The 17,725-nt window shown below is 36.5% G+C and overlaps 1 protein-coding gene across 1 annotated transcript in view; it reads right to left on the reverse strand.

Annotated features, from left to right (window-relative positions):
* The window catches only part of Arhgef6 (Rac/Cdc42 guanine nucleotide exchange factor 6), a 116,372-nt gene that overhangs the window by 28,615 nt on the left and 70,032 nt on the right, over positions 1-17,725 (reverse strand). Inside the window, exon 9 of the mRNA XM_010642577.3 lies at positions 16,661-16,783. Coding sequence (XP_010640879.1) covers positions 16,661-16,783 — 123 coding nt within the window. The remainder of the gene's footprint in view (positions 1-16,660; positions 16,784-17,725) is intronic.

Here is a 17,725-nt window from a genome sequence, read left to right on the forward strand (position 1 = left end):
TTGGAATTTTTTTTTTTTTTTTTTTTTGTAATGGGGATTGAACTCAGAACCTTGCACTTGTGAGGCAGGCATGGTGCCACTGAGCTAAATCTCTGGCCTGAGCCTGGATAATATTAGCAGGCAATTTTTCATGTGAATTGCAGAGGCCAGATGACAGTGGGCCAACATACCCAAACTATTAAAACAAAATTGCCAACCAACAGTGCTATATCTACCCAATCTATCTTTAAAATTTGATGATGGAATGAAAACATTCCCAGACAAACAAAAACTGAGAGAATCCTTTCATAGAAAACTTATGTTACAATAAATACTAAAGGAAGTCCTTCAGTATGAAAACAAATAAATCTGGATATACATATAAGTTCACACATAAAAATAAAAAGCACCAGCAAAGGTATGTAGGTAGTCATGAAACATATTGTATATGCTTGCTTCTTCTCTTAACTGATATGAAAGCAAATGTACTGACACATATCAAAATTATATAAAGAATTTATCTCCACCTGATCTAGAAATGCTAAAGTAAGTTCTTCAACTGAAAGAGACATTAATGAGTAAGCAAGCATGGGAAAGTAGAAAATTCACTAGTAAGAGTAACTATGCAAATTCAGAATGCTCTAATGTTGTAAGCATGGTATGTAGCTCATACATATGTTTAGCATGAAGGCTAAAACTTTAAAATAATATAATACATTACTGTGTTAAGAGATAGACAACATAGAAAGATATAAAATGGAACATCAACAATTTTAAACTGGAGAATAGAATTCAAATGTAAATTTTTTATTAGTATATTTTCTCCATTTCTGCCTTGCTGATGTTTCTGTCCTTTATGATCATGTTCAGCTACTATCATTTTAAATAGTCTGCCATCATCAAAAGATATTTTGGGAACTTTCAAGGCAAACACAAAGTAAAAACTTATAACGGATGAACAAAAAATAAGTAAGGAATCGAAACACACTACTAGAGCAAACAACTTAACCACAAAATAAGATTGTGGAAGAATGGGGGAAAAAAAGCGATGAACTACAACAAAACTAGAAAACAAGTTACAAAATGGCGAGAGTAAGAATAACATACTCCCTACAAATGGAATCCAAAAGAAAGAGCAGCCATACTTATACCAGAAAAAATATAATTTAAATCAAAAGCATTAAATAGAAATGAAAGTCATTATATAAAGAAAAGTGGTCAATTCAGCTTGAAAAAACATTTCTAGGGGCCAGGGATTTAGTTCAATGGCATGCACCTGCCTGGCAAGGCAAGCACAAGGACCTGGCAAGAGCAAGGTCCTGAGTTCAACTCTTGATACCGGGGGAAAAAATAAATAACAATTCTAAATATATATGCACCTAGTATCAGAGCACTCAAGTATACAAAGTAAATATTCTACTTTCAGCATTGGACAGATCATCCAGACAGAAAATTAACAGAGAAACAGCAGAACTAAATTGCACCCAACACTGAATGGTCTTAACATACATCTGCATAACATTCCATCTAACAGATGTAAAATACACATTCCTTTCATTGGCACACAGAACATTCTCCAGGATAGATCGTATGACATTTCACAAAACAAGTCTCGAGAAATGAGAAAGAACTGAAATTTTACTGAATATCTTTTCTGACCTTGGTACTACAAAACTAGAAATCAGTAAGGGAAACAACTTTGGAAACTATAGAAATACATAGGTATTAAGCAAGTTACGCTTGAACAACCAATGAATTCATTAAGGAAGAATTCAAGAAGGAAACTGAAAAGCTTCTTGAAACAAATGAAAATGAATACATAATGTAACAAACCTATAAGATACAAGAAAAGCAGTAGTATGAGGGAAATTTATTGCAATCAGCTTCTGCATCAAAAAACCAGAAAGATCTCAAACAACCTATCACTGCATCACAAGGAACTAGATAAACAAGAAAAAAATCAAACTCAAAATTAGGAGAATGAAAGAAACAATAAAGACCAGAGCAGAAATAAACAAAATAGATAAACAAATTGTTTTTAAAATTAATGAAGTAAAGTCAGTTTTTCAAAAGATAAACCAAACTGACAAATCCTTAGTTACACTGACTAAAAAAGAGACAGTAGATTTAAATAAATAAAATCAGAGATGAAACCAGAAATTCCTTTTGACACAGCTATTCCCCTGCTAGGTATGTTCCCAAAAGAGTTAGAGTTGAAGACACTATATTACAGTGATACATGCATACCCATGTTTATAGCAGCCCAATTCACAATAGTTAGATGTTGAAAGCAAATTTCATATCCACCAACAGATGAATAGACAAAGAAAATGTGGTACTTACACACAATGGAGTACTACTCTGCCACAGAGAAGGATAAACTTGAGTCATTGTAGGAAAATGGATGCACTTTGAGACCACAATGTTAAGTGAAATGAATTAGACACACAAGCTTAAAATCTCATGGCTTCTCTTATAGGAAAAATACAAATTATGAATAAAGACCAAAGCAAAAGATAGATAACAAGAAGTAGGGAGATAGGTCTTTCTCCAAGGGGAAGGGGATCAAGAAAGGAGTGAAGGGATAGGGAGAACAAGAAAAGGGAAAAAGGAATTAAGATGGCTATGTATGTACACGTATCAGCTCCACACAAGAAATGCAAACATGCAATGAAAATATGTGCAAAAAAAGGAAAGGGGATCAAGAGATGGATGGAAGGAAGGAAGGGAAATGAAAAAAAACAGAATTACAATGTATTATGTGCATATATCCATTTTCCACAAGATACATAAACATTATGTGCTGCAAATATGTACTAATAAAAAATCATAAAAATATTTAAAAACAGTCACTGGGAACAGTGGTACAAGGTCAGTCTCAAGTACATAATGAGACCCTGTCTCAACACACACACAAAAAAAATCAGAGATGAAAAAGGAGATAATACAACTAATACCATAAAAATACAAAAAAAAACATTAAAGATTGTTATGAACAACTATATGCCAACAAATTTGATAATCTAGAAGAAATGGACAAATTCTGGCATTATATACACCTTACAAAGATTAAATCACAAAGAAATAGAAAACCAGAAAAAATCAATAACAAATAATGAGAATGAACCATTAACGAAAAAAATCCTTCCACTGAAAAAAAATACCTAGGACCAGATGACTTCATTGCTCAATTATACCAAACATCCTTCATGATAAAAACACTGAACAAATTAGGAAGAAATATACCCTGTCATAATAGGTATTACATAATAAGCTGCCAGCTCAGACTTGGAAAAAAACAAGGATGCCCAAATGCACCACATTTATTCAACCTGGTACTTGAAATCTTACCTAAAGCAACAACGTGAAAGAAAGAAAGTGCATTCAAACTGGAAAAGAGAAAGTCAAATTGGTATGGTTTGCACATTATACACTATTATATAAAAGACCCTAAAGACATCACCAAGAAATTATTAGAGACATTTATAGCTAAATGGATGCACATTGAGGCCATACTCTTAAGTGAAATAAATAGGATACACGTGTAAATACCAAATAGTTTCTCTGGTGTGAGAAACTGAAAGTGTAAATAAGGATAAAAATGCATAATAGATAATGTGAAATAGGAAGAAAAAGTCTGAAGGGGAAAGGGAAGTGGGAGGGGTAGGGCAAAGAAATAAATATTAATTTTAAAAAAGAAATTATTAGAACTAATAGAAAACTTTAGCAAAACTGTAGTATACAAAATCAGCCTACAGAAATCAGTAGCTTTGCTATACACCAAGGGTGAATTATCTGTTGCTACGAAAAATAAAATACCCAGGAATAAATTTAACTAAATAGGTAAAATTGAACAGTGACTATTATGAAACACTAGTGAAAGAAATTGAAGAAGACACAAAAAATGGAATGATATCCTGTGTTTATGGATTAGAAGAATTAATATTTTTTACTATACCCATACTACCCCCAAAGGATCTACAGACTCAATACAATCATTATCAAAATTACAATGACATTCTTCACAGAACTAGAACAATCCTCAAATCTATATAGAAGCCCAAAAAGGCCCAAGTAGTCAAATCGACCCTGGGGGAAAAAAAGCAGGATGTACTACCATGATCTAATTTCAAAATATACTACAAACTTGTAGTAACCAAAACAGCTTGGTATGTGCATGAACACAGATACATAGACCAGTGGCACAGAGAGCCTAGAAGTAAATCCACACATCTACAGCCAGCTGATTTTCAACAAAGTTGCTCAGAACATACACTGGAGAAAGGACAGTCATTTCAGCAAATCATATTGAGAAATTTGGATGTTCACCTGCAGAAAAGTGAAACTAGATCCCTAACTCTCAAGAGTTACAAAAATTACCACAAAGTGGACTCCAGATATAAATGTTAGAATTAAAGCTATGAGCCTACTAGAAGAAAACAAAGCAAATGTTTCAGGAAGTTAGAAGGAGCAATTACAAGAAACAAAAGCAAAACTACACAAGTGGTATTACATCAAAGTATAAAGCTTATATGCAGCAAAGCAAACAAGAAGTAAAAAGACAGTCTATAGAATAAGGGAAAATAAGAGGCACACCTGTGTGGAGCTTGCCTAAGACGCCAGCCCCACCCACCCCCCAGTCCTTGGCAGAGGAACGGTGAGAGGCACACATGCTCAGGCATCTGCAGCCCCTACTACTCCCCACCCCATGAGCCTCTGGCCTCTTGACTGTGCTAGTACCTGGATTAATACCCCAGAACCACAGGGGGTCATAAAGGCTATTGTCCTGAGCTCCAGCCTAGATTTTATTTAATTCACACAGTTAAAGGTGATAGATTAATAACTACCACAAACTCATTTTCTAAACTGTGCTTGATGCTATTGTGCTGCTGATTGTATCCTTTAGGCTAAGGCATTATGATTGACCTAATCAGTTGTCCTCCCTGCCTGGTATAATGAAAAAGAGATTGCCTCAGAATCATTAGAGCCTCAAAACCAGAAGACAAGCTATAGCAGGAAGATCGAAGTATTAACCCAGGAATTAAACCAGACAGTACCAACAACAATAATAGAAATGAGAAGACATTCAAGCAAGGCATAAGCACAAACACAGTCTGCCAGTTCACCGAAGGCAAATTCTGAATAAAATGAGGTGGAAAAGTCTGATAATCAACCACCTGGAAACCCTGAACTGATACAAGACAAATGAATGCAGCTCTAGAAAAATTCAAACTTTCCAAGATAACTAAAGAGATGGTGAGCAGAATGAAAGACATTATTAGAGAATTTAGAACAGAAACAGATAAAAAAAAATACATGAGCTCAGGAACATGATAGAAGCCATGAATGCCCAACAAAGGAAAGAAATGCAAACCATCAATGCCCAACATAGGAAAGAAATGGAATCTGTGAAACAGATTCAAATAGATATCCAGGAGATTAAAAACTCTATTGAAAGTATACATAAAAGACTGAGCCAATCTGAAGACAGGATATCAGATATAGAACACAGGATGACGAAGAGTGACCGTGAAAAGAGGAATCTCTTTTAAAAAGTAAGGGATGAACAATTCCTCAGTAGCACAGGAACTAGCAGAAAGAATCAACACCTGGGATCTCATCTTATTAAAAAGCTTCTGTACTGCAAAAGAAACCATCAGCAGAACTAAGAGACAACCTTAGGTGGGAAAAAATTTTTACCACCTTCTCCTCAGACAAAGGACTATTATCTAGAATACATAAAGAACTCAATAAAATCAGCCCCCCAAATATAAAGACCTGATTCAAAAATGGGCATCTGGAATGAACAGACATTTCTCAGACAAAGAAGTAAAAGCAGCAAGTAAATATATGAAAAAAGTTCCACATCACTGGTCATCTGAGAGATGCAGATGAAAACAACACTGAGATTCCACCTCACCCCACAAAGAATGGCTGCTATCAAGAAATCACACAATAACAAATGTTTGCAGGGTTGTGGGGAGAAAGGAACCCTTCTCGATTGTTGGTGGGAGTGCAGACTGGTGCAACCACTATGGAAATCAATATGGAGATACCTCAAAGAGCTGGGACTAGAGGTTCCATTTGACCCAGCCATCCCTCTGATGGGTATCTTTCCAAAAGAATTAAAAGAATCATACCACAGAGATATATGCACACCTATGTTTACAGCGGCACTGTTTGTAATAGCTAAGACTTGGAAACAGCCCATTTGCCCATCAGTTGGATACGGGATAAAGAAGATGTGGCTTTTCTATAAAATGGAATACTACTCAACCATAAAGAATGAGAAAATAGATTCATTCGTAGGAAAATGGATACATATTGAGGGTACACTCCTAAGTGAAATAAATAAGTCACACATGTAAATACCGAAAAATTTCTCTGGTGTGAATAAACTGTAATAGTACATAAGATCCTAATGAGATAACTGACATTGTGAAATGGAAGGAAAAAGTCTAAAGGTGTAGTTGAGGTGAGATGGGTAGGGGAAGGGTAATAAGGGAAAAGGAAAAAATGTGAGATAATGAAAAGATGGAAATAAAGTGTTTGTAGATGGGGAGGCAAGAAGGGGGTGAAGGGAGGGAAGGGACAAGGGGAAAAATGAGAACCAAGACCTGTCATGTAGAGGTACAAGATCCCAACAATGAATGCAACTGTACTGACTCCCTAAAATGTACCAATAAATTCAATTAAAGAAAAAAAAGTAAGGGAACATGAGAAATCAGTCCAACAGCTCCTACATGATACAAAGAAGAATAGTATAAGACTGATAGGAGTCCATGAAAAAGTAGGAGAAAGTACAAGTGACAATAAAAAAATGGTTCCATATACCATCTCCTCCTGGGAAGGCTTCCTTGTCTTTCCTCCCCAGGCTGACTTGAATTCCCTGCTGCTCTCCATTTATCTCTACATATCACTATAACTAAGTCTAACATTGTGTAGGACTCTGTCTTTCTCATTAGACTATGAACATTCTGAGGAATATTGAACCAGAAACATTGGTTCTATTTAGATAGATGAAACATGTCATTCATTCTCTAAACATGTCTCACATGCTTGCTGTTATGGCTTGTACCTAAATGTCCCCTCAAAGTCTCATGTAGTCATAGGTGGAAAATTTTGAAGGTGGCTGGACTAGGGTATATGAATGTGAATTAAGGGTGTGATACTGGGATTAAGAGTGTGATGCTGGGATTGAGGGGGTGGATAATGAAAGCTCCATGCTGGGTATACAACCAACAGGTTTACAATCCGGATAGAACATATAGGAGGAGAAGGAAAGCAGGCTTGCTGTTGCTTGCTGCTTCACTGTTCCCTGCCTGCTTGCCACAGACTGTTTCTCCTCTGCTGTGCCATCCTGCCTTAAAACCAGCTGACTATGGACTGAAACCTTTACAAACTGTGAGCTAAAATAAACCTTTCCTCTTTTTTAAAAAAAGGTTCACAGAATTAATGATATAAAATTACTCAAACGGAGCAAAAGAGTTTGATATACAGGTAAGTGAGATTGTAGAACTCCAACTAGCCATGATTACAAAAAATATACACCTAGATATGTAATGATCAAGATCATGAAAACCCAACAGAAGAACAAAATACTACAAGCAGTTAGAGAAAAGAAACAAATCATATGCAGGCCCATCAGAATCACAGCAGACATTTCAACACAAATCCACAGGTCAAGGAGTGAGGTATTTCAAGCCCTAAAAGAAAAAAACCTCCAACCAAGGCTGATGTATCTTGTAACACTATCTTTCATAATTCACGGGGACATAAGATTCTTCCATGACAAAGAATACCTGAGAAACTCCATGAAAACCAAACAGCACTCCAAACAATTCTAAACAGTATCCTAGAAAAAGACAATGAAGATCACAACTCCATGAGGACCAACAGAGCAAATCCAGCAGGCAAGACAAGAAATTAAAGAGGGGGAAAATTAAAAAGAGCCAACAACAGGACAATAACATGACAATGATAAGCCAATACATATCAGGTATAACCATCAATATCAATGGCCTCAATTCACCAATCAAAACAAATACACTGGCCGAATGGATTAAGAAGTAAAATCCAACAATATGCTGTACACAAGAAATGCACCTAGTTCAAAAAGAAATTCATACAGAGAAAGTAAAAGGATGGTAAACAGTTTTCCATGCAACAGGAGCCCATAAAAAAGCAGGGGTAGCTTTCATTCACAGACAAAGTAAATTTCAAACCAAAACTGATTAAGAGGGACAAAGAAGGCCACTACATCCTTGTACAGGGAACAATCCGAGAGGAAGAGATGACAATCATAAATATATATGCACCAAATATTAATGCCACAAACTATACAAAACAAATATTAAGAGACATGAAAAACCAAATAAGCACTAATACAATTGTAGTTGGGGACCTAAATACCCCACTATCACAAATAGACAGATCATCTAGACAAAAAAATCAACAATGAAATACTAGAACTAAACCAAGCGTTTGAATAAATGGACTTAATAGAAGTCTACAGAGTGTTCCTCCCCAAGAATCAGAATATACATTCTTTTCAGCTGCACATAGGTCATTCTCCAAAATAGACCACATACTAGTTCATAGAACAGGTTTAAATAAATGCAAAGTAATCGAAGTTATCCCATCTATATTATCAGACCATAGTGCAATTAAGATAGAGATCATGTACCAATAATCTCAATTAAAGCTGAAAATAAAAAGATGGAGATTAATAGCATAAGAAACTGTAAGAACTTCACATACACATGAAAATTGAACAGCACTATTCTGAACAATCAAAGAGTCACAAAAGGAAATTAAAGAAGAAAGTGGTCCATTTTTATAAATAAATGATAATGCCAATACAACATACAGGAATCTATGGGACACAATGAAAGTAGTTCTATGTGGAAAATTCATAGCAGTGAATGCCCACACTAGGAAAACCGGGCGAGCTCAAATAAACAACCTAATGATAAATCCTAGGTTCCCAGAAAAAAGAGCAAGAAAAATCCAAAGCTCATACAAGGGAGGAAATTATTAAGATCAGAGCAGAAATCAATGCAATGGAAACCAAGAGAATGACACAAAGAATCAATGAATCACAGAGTTGGATTTTCAAAAGAGTAAATAATATCAATAAACCCTTACCCAACCTGGTCAAAAAAAAAAAAAAAAGGAAAGAAAAAAGGAAAGAAAAGGCTCAGATCCATGTAATTAGGTACAAAAAAGGTGAAGTCACAATGGATCCAGGAGAAATCCAGAGGATCATCAATACCTACTTTGAGAACATGTACTCTAATAAAATGGAAAACACAGAAGAAATGGACAGATTTCTTGATACTTATGAATTACCAAAGTTAAACAAAGATAAAAAATTCTAAACATGCCAATTACAATCATTGAAACTGAAAGCATAATTAAAAGTTTACCAATGAAGAAAAGCCCAGATCCTGAAGATTGACTGCTGAATTCTATAAGACATTTAGAGAAGAACTACTGCCACTACTCTTTAAACTTTTCAATGAAATTGAAAGGGAAGCAATGCTTCCAAAGTCATACCTAGAAGCAAGTGTTACTTTGATTCCAAAACCAGGAAAAGACCCAACCAAAGAAGAAAACCACAGGCCAATCTCCTTAATGAACATAGATGAAAAATCTTCAATAAGATACTAGCAAACAGAATACAGAGGGTAATCAAGATCATACACCCTGACCAACTCGGATTTATCACAGGGATTCAAGGATGGGTCAACATACTTAAATCAATAAATATAATGCACTATATTAACAAAGTTAAAGACAAAAACCATATGATCTTCTCAATAGATGCAGAAAAACATTAGACAAAATTCAACAGCCACTCATGATAAAAAAAAAACCTGCAGAAATTTTGAATAGATGTTCTTTATCTCAACTTGATAAAGGCTATCTATGAAAAACCAGTAGCCAACATCATACTAAATGCTCAAAACCTAGGGGAGGAGCAGGGAAGGGAGGGCAGGGACAAGGGGAAAATTGAGAACCAAGAACTGTCATGTGAAGGTACAGGATCCCAGTAATGAATGCAACTGTATTGTAGACCTAGATTGCACCAATAAATTCAATATTAAAAAAAATAAAATAAATGGTCAAAACCTGAAAATCTTTACACTAAAATCAGGAACAAGACAGGATGTCCACTACCACTCCTGTTCAATATAGTTTTGGAAACATTAGCTACAGCAATTAGACAAGAGAAAGAAATCAAAGCAATAAAGACAGGAAAGGAATAAGTAAACTATCATTATTTGCTGAGCGTATGATACTCTACATAGAAGACCAAAAAAACTCCACCAAAAGATGTCTAGACTTACTTGACAGATCCAGTGGAGTAGCTGGATGCAAGGTAAACATTCAAAAATCAACGGCCTTCTTGTACACAAATAACAGACTCACTGAGAGAGAAATGAGAGAAACAATTCCTTTTGCAATAGCATCCAAAAATGAAACATCTAGGAATCAATCTAATGAAGGAAGCAAGAGACTTCTACATTGAGAAATACTACACTCTGAAAAAAGAAATCAAAGAGGATATAAGAAAATGGAAAGACATCCCTTGTTCCTGGGTAGGAAGAACCAATATAGTGAACATGGCCATACTCCAAAACGGCTATACAGATTAAATGCAATCCTGACTGTAACTCCAACAGTATATTTCACTGAGCTAGATAAAACAATCCAAAAATTCATTTGGAACCAGAAGAGACCTAGAATAGCAAAAGCATTTCTAGGCAACAGAAACATGGCAGGGAGTATCACAATCCCCAACTTGAAACTATACTACAAAGCCACTGTGATAAAAACAGCATGGTACTGGCAAAGAAGCAGACCTGAGAATCAGTGGAATAGATTAGAAGATGCAGAAACAACACCAGACATACTCAGCTGCCTCATCTTTGACAAAGTAGCCAACCATCTTTAGTGGAGGAAAGATAGCCTCTTTAATAGATGGTGTTGGAAAAATTGGATTTCAACTTATCAAAGATTAAAACTAGACCCTTATCTTTCACCATGAACTAAACTAAAATGCAAATGGATTAAAGATCTAAATATTAAAACAGACACACTAAATTTGTTGGAAGATAAGTTAGGCAGAACTCTCAAAGACATTGGCATAGGAAAAGATTTTAAAAACAAATCATCAGGAGCAGGGAAACTAGCACAAAGAATCAACAGCTGGAATCTCACCTTTGTAAAAAGCCTCTGCACAGCAAGAGAAACCACCAACAGAGCTAAGAGACAACCTACAATGTGGGAAAAATATTTTATCAGCTGTTCCTTAGACAATGATCTACTATCCAGAATATATAAAAAATTCAAAAAATCAGATCCCCTAAATTTAAAAACCCAGTACAAAAATGGGCATCTGAAATGAATAGCCATTTTTTAGATAAAGAAGTAAAAGTAGCAAATAAACATATGAAAAAATGCTCAACATCACTGGTCATTTGACAGATACGGATGAAAACAACATTGAGATTCCATCTCAACCCAGAAAGGATGGCTGCTATCAAGAAATCAAACAATAACAAATGTTGGTGGGTTGTGGGTAGAAAAGAACCCTTCTTCGTTGTTGGTGGGAGTGCAGACCGGTGCAACCACTGTGAAAATTAATATGGAGTTATCTTAAACAACTAGGATTAGAAGTCCCATTTAACCCAGCTATTCCCCTGCTGGATATCTTCCCCCCAAAATTCAAATAATCATACCACAATGATATATGTTCACCCATGTTTATAGTGGCAGAGTTATAATAGCTAAAACTTGGAAACAGCCTGATTACACATCAACTGGAGACTGGATAAAGAAGATGTGTGTTTCTTTTTAATAAAATGGAGTACTACTCAGCCATAAAGAATGAGAAACTAGAGACATTTATAGATAAGTGGATGCACACTGAGGACATACTCTTAAGTTAAATTAATAGGACACGTGAGTAAATACTGAACAGTTTCTCTGGTGTGATAAACTAAAAGTGTAAATAAGGATTAAAATGTATAGTTGATATTATGTGATAGGAATAAAGGTCTAAATTTGTATGGGAAGTGGGAGGAGTAGGAGAAAGGTAAGAACAGAAAAGAAAAAATAAGAGAAAAGAAAAAAATGGAAACAAATTCTTTGTAAATAGGGAAGGGTAGGGGGGGTGAAGTGAGATCAGGGGAATGGGGAAAAATAAGAACAGAGATCTGTCATGTAAAGGTACAAGAACCCAATGATGACGTAACTGTAATGCACACCTACTATGTACCAATAGTAATAAAAAAGAATAAGGGAAAATGTTTTCAAGCTATGCATCTGACAAGGGGTTAAAAGTCAGACTATATAAGAAACTCAAAATAATGAATAGAAACAAATACCCAATTAAAAAATGAGCAATAGACCTAAACATATATTTCTCAAAATAAGATATATGAATGAGCAACAGGTATGTGAAAAAAATGTTTCATGTCACCAATCATGGAAATGCAAATCAAAACTACAATGAGATATCACTTTTCTCCAGGAAGAACTACTCTTATAAAAAGAGGTGAGGATATGTAGAAAAGGGTACCCTTGCAACACTTACCGTAGGAAAGTGAAACTATAAAAGCAGAGGTATGGAGGTTCCTGAAAAACTCAAAAATAGAACTACCATATGATACAGCAATCTCTCTACTGGATATTTATACAAAGGAAGTGAAATCAGTATATCAAAGACACATCTGAATACTCACATTTATCACAGCACTATTCACAATTTCTGGGGTGGGGATTTGGCTCAGTGGTTCCGCCACCTGCCTCGCAAGCGCAAGGTCCTGAGTTTGATCCCCAGTAACATAATCAAACAAACTATTCGTAATTTCCAAGATGTTAAAACAATGTAAGTGTTAACCAATGAATGGATAAAGAAAATGTGGTATAATACACAACGGAATATTATTCATCCGCTAAAAAGGGTGACTTATTTCACTTAACATGGTCTCAATGTGCATTCATTTTCCTACAAATGACTCAAGTTTATCTTTCTTTATAGCACAGTACTCCATGTGTGTAAGTATAGTACCACATTTTCTTTATCCATTCATCTGTTCATGGACATACAGATTGCTTCCGAGACTTAGCCATTATGAATTATGCTGCTATAAACACAGGCATGCATACATCACTATAATATGATGTCTTAAACTCTTTTGCAAAGATACCCAGAAGAAGAATAGCTGGGTCAAATGGAATTTCTAGTTTTAGGTTTTTGGGGAATGTCTGCCTGATTTCCATAGTGATTGTACTACCTACATCCCCAACAACAGTGTTGAGGTATTCCTTTTTCCCTGCAGCCTCTCCAGCTTTTATTATTTCATTTCTTGATGATGGTCACTCTTTCTGGGGTAAGACAGAATCTCAGAGTTGTTTTAATCTACATTTCTCTAATGCCAGCAATGTGGAAGATGCTTAAGTATCACATGGCTTCTCTCATATGAGAAACTTAGAGTAAAAATAAAGAGCAAAATAAAAGACAGAAAAGTAGGGAAACAGAGCTTTCTCAAAGGAGAAAGGGATCAAGAGATGGAAGGGGACAGAGGGAAAGGAAGGATAAGAGATGAAAAAGGGACTCATCGGGATGTGTTATGTATTGCACCAACTCCACACAAAGAATGTGAACACTGTGTATTGAAATCACATACCCCCAAAAAGGCAAGGGACAGGTGGAGGAGGAGGGAGGGCAGGGCAAGGAGATGAAAAAAAGGAATTAAATGTGTCATGTGCATGCCCCAGCTCCACACAAGGACAGAAACACTATGTTCTACACATATGCAGCAATAAAGTAAAAAAATTTTAAAGGGATGCAATCCTCTCATTTTCAACATGATCCACAGAGACCATTATGTTAAATGAAGTAAGCCAGGCATAGAGAAAAAAAAGTGGTGCATGTGCTCACTCGTGTGGAATCTAAAAACGCTGATGTCATAGGAAGTTGGGAGCAGAAAGGTGGTTACTCGAGGTTAGAAGGAATGGGTGCAGGTGGGGAAAGCTTGAACAGTGGACACAAAGCCACAGTTAGAAAGACGTATGAAGTTCGGATGTGCTCTGGGACAGGAGGGTGGCTACACATAATAATAATGGAGGGTACATTTCACATAGCTAGAAGAGAAGAGTGTGAATGTGTTCGCAACAAAGACACAATGAATGTTGGGGGCCACAGATACACTTAAACTGGTTAAAACATTAAATACTGTACACATGTATTGCAACCAAACGAAGAAAAGATACGATAGGAAGAGAACTGAATGGACACTTTTCCGAATGATTGTATACAACTTGCCAATAAGCACAGGAAAGATGCTCAACATAGTATCCACAAAGAAAAGGAAAGTCAGTGAGAAGGTATTTCACATCCATTAATACAGCTATAATTAAAAAAAAAGACTGACAACAGCAAATGCTGGTGAGGGTGTAGAGAGAACGGAACTCTTAAACACTGCTGGTGGGAAATTAACTCACACATCTGCTTTGGAAAACAGCCTGACTGTTGCTCTAAAGGTGAAACATAGGCACCATGTGATCTAGCAATTCTCCTCCTGGCTACCTACCCAAGAGAAATGAAAACAAATGCCTACACAAATATTTGGGTATGAATTCGCAGAGCAGCACTATTTATAACCCATCGACTGGGGAAGGGACGAACAATATGTGACATTCGTAAAACACAGTATTATTTATCAACTTTCAAAAGTATGTGCCGGTACCATGCTACAATGTGGGTGCACCTTAAAAACAATATGCTAAGTGACAGAAGCCAGTCACAAGAGGCCGCATGTTATACCACAGTACATAAGTCAAACATCTAGCATAAATCCACAGTGATATTGAAGTACTTCCATGGAGTTACCTTGGGCTGGTAGGATTAAGGGGAAATACAGAGTGGCTGCAAACGGGTATAGGTTTGTTTGGGAGTGATGAAAATGTTCTAAAACTGACTATGGGGATAGTTGCAAATATTCTGCAAATCGATGCTCTGTACACTTCAATGGATGAACTGATTGTACGGTTTGTGAATTGCATCTCAATAAATCTCTTCTACAACAAAGGAAAGGATAATGCACTATTATTTAAACTGGGCAGTGGGTACTTGGTGCTCATTTTATTATAATTCTTAAGTTAGCATTTAGATCGTTCTTTGTGGATAATATATAAATAGAGAGATAGATAGATGTGTAGATGTAGATATAGATTAATGACAATATGTTTTAGAAGTCTGACAGACCTGGAGTCTGGCTAAGCCACTTCACAGCTGCAATCTCTTAGGCAGATTACTTAACCTAAACCTTCCAGGGTCTTGCCTGTAAGGCAGAGGGAAGGAACCCTTCACAGGTTTTTACATCTTGTGCCAGGCGCGCTGTCTGTCTGTTATTAGCTAATGTTAGCTTTAAGTGGTTGAACCACTTGCCTGAAAAACTCAAAGTCATGGCCGACTGTTTTAAATTTCAACTTCCATATTTGCTATTCCACAAGAGTTCAAAACTTTGGTCAGGGGGATAAAGTTGAGTTTCAAGTGGGACCCACTGAATCAAACCTCAAAAATGTCCTTACACGATAGCTGATAAAGCTCCTGACAAGAACAAAACCCCAAATTTATGCCACTTCTGAAGGTTTGTGTCAATAAATTTTCTAGCCTGGCTCTGGGGGTTCACATGTGGGCCACAGAAGAGCAGAATACGCTTTTCAGCCTTGTGCATCATCCACAGTCCGTGTGAGTTCTGCATAAGATCTCTGAGTTAAAGGCAAAACCAACTCTCTGTTGGTCTAGCTATTATCCCAGATGAACACGCAAGGAATGGGCAATGAGAGGCCAAGGAAGGGCAGGAGAAATGTGACACCTTCCTGGGTCCCTTGTAAAGATTCTCATTCTTCAAGGAGAAGCTATGATTTTGTTCTTTTTGGTACCAGGGATCGAATTCGGGACCTTTGCAGGCGGTGGCACCCCTGAGTTAAATCCCCAGCCCAATATGATTTTGTTCTTCATGAGCCTGGAAGAGTTTAAGTACATCCACATAGGTTATCAGAGCTGTGTATGCAAGTCCTGTCTGTCACACCACTCACAGCAAGCGCTGATTTCCTTCTGCCCTTGCTTACCAATACCTGTCTTTTAGCCTTGGCATTTCTTCAGCCACTTCTTCCCATTAAGCAACTCAGATAAAATGTTCACTGGCACAGCAAAGTCTACACTATTGGATCTAGACAGGATTTTGTTTCGGTAAGGCCTTTCCTGATATGTCTCCACTCTCTCATCCCACTAAGTTGATACCACATTGTAAAATCCCCTGGCATCCTTTGAATTACTCTTTTGTAATACATGTTTACGATGCTTAACTTGATGTTTAATCTGTATTTCCCTCAGGATTCTGTGTTCCATGAGCAAAGGGGCCTCTTCTTCCTTGTTCACTACTGTATCAGCATCAGCTAGTACAGGACCGTGAACATAGTAGGTGCTCAGTAAATTATTTTTAGCTTAATGGATGATCAATCCATGTAACAATGAATGTATTCTTGGCATCAAAAGCAGGGATAGTAGAGTTCAACCAGAGACCTTGGATTTCCAGTGATGTGGTCTTAAGAAAGTATCTCATTGCAAAACCACCTAGTTAGAGAAATGTTAATGATTTACCTGTGCTGGGTGAGCACATTTACAGCTGACGGGTGATTTGCGCAGTAAGCCAGATACATCGATTTAAAATGAGGCATGAGACTCAGTAGACAACCTCCTACTTTGTGTTGATTTTCTGGAAACCTGGCGACAACACAGGCGAGACACAGAATGTAAAATAGGGAAACAGAAGGTAAAGGACAATGATTCCAGTTAAACCTGGCAGCATGCAGACAATTTGAACGTTTCATCACAGTTCAGAGGTAAAGTATATTACAGCCCAATTTTACCCATGAAATGCAAATTTTGGACCACTGCTTTAAACTCTAGACACCAAACAGCCCTAATATGCAGAGTTAGAAACCTTCCTGGAATTGTAGGTCGAGTTGTTTGTTTTTAAGCTTTATATTCAAATTTAGCTTAACATGCTGAAAGTACTCTAAGCTAATTTAATAATTTTCAGCACAGATAAAACTAATCTAATCCAAAAGCAACACCCCACTCAAAAAAATAAAATATATATATATGGTATAGTCTTCTTGGCCTGGTGTTTGCTAGGCAGGTGACCTTGATTTTTAAAAATTCTTTTTAATTATACATTACTTATTTTCATTTGTAGAAAAATCATAAAAGCAGAAGAAAAAAATTACTCAAAATCACATCATTTGGTGATGTCTACTATAATATGTGCCATATTCCAAGAGCTTATTTCTACATGTTTCTCTCTAAAATGGAAACCATAAATATTATTTGTAAATCCAGTTTGTAAAGTACCCTTCTCACTCAGTGAACATCTGTGCATACAAATTATCTAGATCCCTACTGGCATTTGTAGCAGGTCCTTGGGTGTCCATAATGTGGAATCTTTCCACCTTCCTCCCTGGACAGCCACATGTATACCAAAAGGCTCAAGAAACATGGAGTCACCCCTAATTTCTCTACAGAAATCAAAAAAGTTGCACAACTCAGCAGTCAGCTAGTCATCCAAAATGTGTTGTGATTCACTTATGCTTTTCCTTCCTCAGTGACCATGTGTTTCAACTCTTAATTTAAGAGACAATACCGGAAGTGGTTAAAAGGACCCAA

Source organism: Fukomys damarensis, unplaced genomic scaffold (genome assembly GCF_012274545.1).
Source record: "Fukomys damarensis isolate Sample0158 unplaced genomic scaffold, DMR_v1.0_HiC HiC_scaffold_39, whole genome shotgun sequence".
NCBI classification, from domain to species: domain Eukaryota; kingdom Metazoa; phylum Chordata; class Mammalia; order Rodentia; family Bathyergidae; genus Fukomys; species Fukomys damarensis.